The 6,791-nt window shown below is 35.3% G+C and overlaps 1 protein-coding gene across 2 annotated transcripts in view; it reads right to left on the bottom strand.

Annotated features, from left to right (window-relative positions):
• The window catches only part of MNAT1 (MNAT CDK-activating kinase assembly factor 1), a 268,957-nt gene that overhangs the window by 58,647 nt on the left and 203,519 nt on the right, over window positions 1-6,791 (bottom strand). For both annotated transcript variants that reach the window (XM_006891781.1, XM_006891782.1), the window contains one exon: window positions 5,145-5,266. In XM_006891781.1, coding sequence (XP_006891843.1) covers window positions 5,145-5,266 — 122 coding nt within the window. The remainder of the gene's footprint in view (window positions 1-5,144; window positions 5,267-6,791) is intronic.

The raw sequence follows: 6,791 nt of genomic DNA, 5'->3' as shown, positions 1-6,791 counted from the left end.
TATAGTTTCCATTCTTTTGGGTCACCTTTCTTTGGAATGGGAACAAATATAGATCTCTTCCAGTCAGTTGGCCAAGTGGTCGTTCTCCAGATTTCTTGACACAACTTGGTGAGCAGGCCCAGGGCAGCATCTGTTAGCTGAAATATGTCAATTGGTATACCATCTATTCCTGGGGCCTTATTTTTTGCTACTTCCTTCAAAACAGCTTGAGCTTTTCCTTCATCACCAAAGGCTCTTGCTCATATGTTGCTTCATGAAATTCTTCTGTGTCTGCCAATTCCTTTCGATACAATGACTCAATATATTCTTTCCATCTTCTTTTAATACTTCCGGGATCATTTAATATTCTGTTGAAAGCATCCTTGATTATAACAACTCGAGGTTTGAATTTGTTCATCAGTTCCTTGAGCTTAAGAAATGCTGAGTGAGTTCGGTCCTTTTGACTTTCTGACTCCAACTCCTTGCACATTTCATTGTACTATTTTGCTTTGTCATCCACGCTGCCTTTTGAAATCTTCTGTTCAGCTCTTTAGTATTTTGAATTCTTCCGTGTGCTTTGGCTTCTCTCTGCTCCAATGCAATATTCAGAGTTTCTTCTGACATCCATCCTGGTCTTTTCTTCCTCCTCTGTCCTTGTAATGAACATTTGCACTCTTCCTGGATGATACCCTTGATATCCTCCCACAACTCATCTGGTCTGGGCTCATTCGTGTTCAAGGCCTCAAAGCTGTTCCTGAGATGGTTCTGAAATTCAGGTGGGATAGACAAAGTTATGTTTTGGTTCCCATGGATTCGGTTTAATTTTTCTCAGCTTCAGCTTCAACTTGCAAATGAGTAGTTGGTGGTCTGTTCCACAATCAGCTTCTGGCCTAGTTTTCACAGCTAATATTGAGTTTCTCCAGCGGTTCTTTCTGCAGATGTAATCTGATTCCCATGCATACCATGATGTGAAATTCATGTGTATAACCTGCGTTTATGTCTCTTAAAAATGTGTTTGCAATGAATAAGTCACTGATTGTACAGAATTCAATCATTCTATTTCCAGCTCCATTCTGTCACCAAGTCCATGTTTTCCAACTACTGTTTCCTCTCTGTTCCCAAGTTTTGCATTCCAGTCACCCATTATTATAGCTCCCCATAATATTTTAAAGTGTCAGATTGTCTTTATTTGTTTCACTGATGGGAGCCTCAATTAATACATTTAAAACTGTTTACTTAAACTTGAAAATGAGATGGAGTTTATTTAAGCAAACAGTTTTCTAAGAACATAAAAGAGTATTTGTTATTCAAAAGGAATTTTAATATAGAATTAGGTTCAATAATTACATCAATAAATAGAAAAATGCATTCAATAAAATTCTAGAAGATATAAAATACTTAGCCTTGATAGAAACTTCTTCAATACGATTTTTTAAAGTATTTCTTCGACATAAGGGGGGAAAAACACTTAATCAGTCAACATGATACTGAAGTATATATGAGGGATTCACAGAAAATGAAAAACAAGAAACTGGAGCTATAAACAGAATTATATACTACTAGGTTTAAATGTACTAGCAATATGCAATAAGATACAAAACTAAGGCCTGAAGTATTTTTAAAAAATATTCACATTTTTTTCCAGATGGTTGGTTTCCAAATAATGTCCCAGATATTTCACTTAATGAACTATTAAAATTACTAGACTTTAGTGAAGTTGCTAGATACAAAATAAATTGCTTACTAGCTTTCAGTTATATCACCCAGGACCAGTCAGGATACATAAAAACACTTTCATCAAAAACAAACAAACAAAACAAAAAAACAAAAAACACTTTCATCACAATTTATCACTCACATTGCTAGTATTAAAGAAATTAATCAAAAGTTATTTTATATTTTCTCTTATATTCATTCATCTTCATGTTTAGTGTCTTAGAATTTTAACAGAATAAAGAATCAAGGAAAAATTGACACTAAAATTTAATCAACAGCAGATAACTAAGTTATTCTATAATTTTAATAGTTTTGGTCCTTTATGTTATATGTAAATTATCATGCATAGTGTTAATGATTTTGGATTTAAAAATACATGTATTCTATAAACTACACACTCCTGGGCTTCCACAAGAAAAAGACTGATAACCCAATTACAAAATTGGCAAAATCAATTGAAAGAATTTTCACAGAGGAAGATATTCAAATGACCAATAGACATATGAAGAAGTGTTCCAAATCACTAAAAATAAGAGATGCAAATAAAAATCACAATGAGATACCACCTCACTCCAGTAGCAGTGGCAAAGTTTAATAGGACAGCAAGTAATAAATGCTGGAGAGGATATGGTGAGATAGGAACTCTTTTACATTGCTAGTGGTATTGTATAATGGTAGTATATGATTGTACATGTTTGTACATGATTATACATGAAGGCAGTTTTGCGATTCCTCAAAAAGCTGAACAGAGAAATTCCAGATATGCTACTACGTGGAATATACTCCAAGAAAATGAGAACTGAGGCTCAAACAGAAACTTGTACACCGATGTTCATAGCAGCATTATTCACCATCGTAGGAACAAGGAAACAGTCCAGATGTCCAACAACAAAAGAATGGATTGAGAAGTTGTGGTAGATTCATACAATGGAATATGATGCAACACACAGTAGCACAGTACAATCATTTTTTAAATTACTACCTAACTTGGGAGGGACTGGAAGGCATTATGCTGAGTGAACTAACTCAGTCCCACAAGGCCATATACTGTATAAAACCATTATTTTAGAATGAGTATGAGGATCCAAGGGGGAAGGGTGGAAATGGAAGGATGAGGATGGCAGGGGTGGCGGTAGAGTGTTAAATCATAGGGATGCACAATTCGATGGGTGAGTGGGGTGAAGAAAATGGGAAGGATATTTTGTGAAACATAATGTATTCAATCTTTGTAAATAAATCAGAATAAAATAAAAAAAGAAACACACACACACAAAAAAGGAAAAATCATCTATGTTTTATCAGTTTCATTTTCCTTGTTCTTGCTGTTGTGAACATCAATATATAAGTCTTTTTTTAAATGCTTGATCTCATTGTCATGTTTACATTCAAATAATATTCTTTACAATTTTTCTTTCACTAAGAAACAATGGTTTCTGTATCATCTTTTATTCAAAACTTTAAGAAATGAAACCACCAGAACTGCCACCTAAGCAGATATATGCACACCCATGTTGATTGCTGCATTGTTCACAATAGCAATGAGATGGAAACAACCCAAGTACCAATCAACAAATGAATGGCTAGAGAAGCTGTAGTATAGTCACACAATGGAATACTATGCAGAACTGGAAAACAAGGAACTCATGAAATATTACACAAAATGGGTGACCATGGAGGACATTATGCTAAGGGAAAGATCTCAGTTAAAAACAAACAAACAAACAAACAAAAAAACACCAAAAACCCAAAAACAAATATTGCATAATGCCGCTGTTATAAAACAGGACTGACATCAGGGATGGGGAAAACTAAGAAAAGAGGGGATAAAATATGTACACGCAATGAAACAGATGAGGGAGAGAACAGCTTAAATGGAACATATGATTCGGTATTATGTGCATGACAACAGTCCAGAATAAGAGTTGCATAGAAAAGTGGACTGCATGGGGGAGGAAACTGTGTAACAATGAAAGATTTTTTTTTCTTTCTCAAAGAGAAAAGCAAACTGCAGGGGAGGGGTGTGCAGGGAGGCAAATGTGCAATAATGAATAAATGGAACCCATGTTCTCTATAAACTTTCATTTAAATCTTAATTTTTAAAAAAAAGCAAACCAAAAAATTGGTCCCAGAAAAACCTGATACTGTACTTTTCAAGTATTCAAATATCCTTGCATAGGTTCATTTCCAAAATAAGTGCTTTAATGGCTAATGTTTTATAATTTTATACACACACACACACACACACACACACACACACACACACACACACACACACACACACACGGCTATAATTCTCAGTAGTTTGGCAGACACTGGAAAGATCTTCCATAATGTAACATAAGGTAATCCTCTCCAGAATGTGATTTTATATAACCAAAGCAGGAGTGGCATCTACTTCTTAAACAACATGCCTCTGGAAACTCCATGAACTTTGATAAGTGTCAATATTTATAGAAAGGCTTCAGGCCTTTTGTCCATAGGGTCACTGAATTGTACTCAACTTGATGGCAATCAACAACATCAGCATTATCAGCTGAAAGAGGAGTTTCCTTAAGGATGAGATCTGTGTCCAGTATATAAATTAACATTCTCAAAAGGCATTCACTCTTGAGCATCTTGGCATGCTCTCGCACAATCTCACTTTCTCAAGCATGAACTTTACTTGTCGGATGCACGGATGCTGAAGTTTTCAACCAAATATGTGACATGCAGATTTTTAGATTTGATATCTCTTTCAACCTCATTAGAGAGAAGAAGCCTCCAGCCAGCCACCAGGTCTACAGATTTTTAGTTAATCAGTCCTTGCAAACATACGAGCCAATCATCTGACCCACAGATTTGGCACTTGCCAGCCCACCTCACTCTATGAACCATTTCCTTGAAATAAATGAATATTATTTATTTATTATATATACTTTACTGGCTTTTCTCATCTAGAGAACCTGTACTAAGACACATGCATACAATTATGACTAAGCACTTTGCCAGTCCTACATTATACTCTTTTAACAAAATACACTCTGAGGCTCATTCCTCATATATGTTTCATAGTAGACAGCAGACGGTGAGCAAATCTATCCTTTTTTCATAGCATAAAGCCCAACTTTTATTATAATTTTTATTATTACTGGCTTACTTCTGACTAAATTAGGCTTCAATTTCTAAAAAAATACATGGTGAGCTGAAAATGAGCACCTACTTCAGTATGGCTGCCAAAGAGAGCCGTAAAACCGAATTAATACAATCCACTCTCAGTCTCAAGAGACCTAACAAGATGATAGGAAATTTTACATACTAAAACTTAGCTTTATTGTAACTATTATCCATTTGTTACAACAGAGTTAAGTTCTCTAAACTGAAAAGTCTAAAATGTTAAAATCCATTAAAAACAGCAAAAGAAAAGTCCTAAAACAACAGCTCCTCAATGCGAAGCTTTGGGGGGCACTTACCCAAGTCTTCCTAACATCTCAAGCTCAGGAACCTGTGGTCCACATGACTCTATCTGCAACGGCTGGTATTCATACAATGCTTCTTCAAGCTTTTGAATAGGTTGTAATGAAATATGTTGACCCTGTTCAAAAAACAAAAGAATTAACACTTTTCAATATTACTTTCATATTGCTACATATTTATAGTTATTTTAAAGATGGATTAAATTTTTCAACAGTAAAAACATTATCCAGTGTGTCTATTGTCCCATGAGTACAATGTATCACATTACTAAAACCCACATTCTAAAATTAACATATGGTCACTGACATATTTTAAAGGGAGAAAATAAAATCTATCATTAAATTCAAATTTAGCTTTAAACAGTACAGTTTGTTCAGTGTGAATAGCAGATATCACAAAATAAATTAAGTGCACTCTATTGCCATATCTTAATTTTTTATTATATAGTTTTGAAATTTAATCAGGTTTGTTGCAACCATAATGAAAGATGGTAATAAAATTATTCTTTGTAAAGTTTGCCAGATAAATAACTAGTCACTTAAGTTTTTAAAGTTAAGTCACATTTACTTACCTGGTGTGTACATACAGTGTATAAATATATATGCAAAACTAAAATTTTTTGCTAAAATCTGATAAAATGAATAAAGACTTCAAAGTATTTTCTTAAAAGAAAGTTTATCCTGGATAACTAGAGCAAATTAATGAAGATACTTGATCACAAGTGTGATAATTTAAAATGACACACAGCCAAGTATCATCATTATAAATTCAGATTTATAAATTTATAATACATCTGGGCATAGAATTCTCATTTTTAAAGAATCTGGGTTTTTTGTGTTTTTTTAAATAATTTTAATGAGCATTTACAGAGATTTTGGATTTCCATTCATTGGTTGATGCACTTCTCTCCCCCCCTCATCCCTCCCTCCCCACACCCCAGTTTGCTCCTCTCTTCCAAAAGTAAAAGAAACACTCCTTCCCGGGTACACAATCCCCCCACACCCCTCCCACTGCCCCAAGCACATTCCTTTATGCAACCTGAATTGTGGACTCTTATGATGACCGTAAGACCCTATCATACATCGCTTTTAAATTATTCACTCCCTCATCTGTTTCAGTGCAGTATGCACAATTTATCCAGTTTTTCTCAGACTTACCCCAACCCTTTATCATACGGTCAGCCGACTCAAAATGATAAAGGGATGATTATCCAAAAATGACTGGAACAGCACATCAACAGAGAACTGCCAGAAGTCCAGGCTGGGTTTAGAAGGGGTCGTGGTACTAGGGATATTGTTACCTGATGTTAGATGGATCTTGGCTGAAAGCAGGGAATACCAGAGGAATGTCTATCTGTGTTTCACTGACTATGCAAAGGCATTTGACTGTGTAGGTCATAACAAACTATGGCTGACTCTGAGAAGAATGGGAATCCCAGAACACTTGATCGTTCTAATGCAAAACTTATACTTGGACCAGGAGGCAGTCGTCAGAGCAGAGCAAGGGAACATTGCATGGTTCAAAATTGGGAAGGGCGTACGCCAGGAATGCGTCCTATCTCCATACTTTTCAACCTATATGCAGAACAGATTATCCGGGAGGGTGGGCTCTATGACGAGAAATGTGGGGTCAAGATTGGTGGA

The sequence above is a fragment of the Elephantulus edwardii genome, unplaced genomic scaffold (assembly GCF_000299155.1).
Source record: "Elephantulus edwardii isolate Elephantulus edwardi_28Jun2011 unplaced genomic scaffold, EleEdw1.0 scaffold00104, whole genome shotgun sequence".
Classification (NCBI taxonomy): Eukaryota; Metazoa; Chordata; class Mammalia; order Macroscelidea; family Macroscelididae; genus Elephantulus; species Elephantulus edwardii.
The sequence above is the reverse complement of the archived record's forward strand: the minus strand, read 5'-3'. Positions and strand labels throughout refer to the sequence as shown.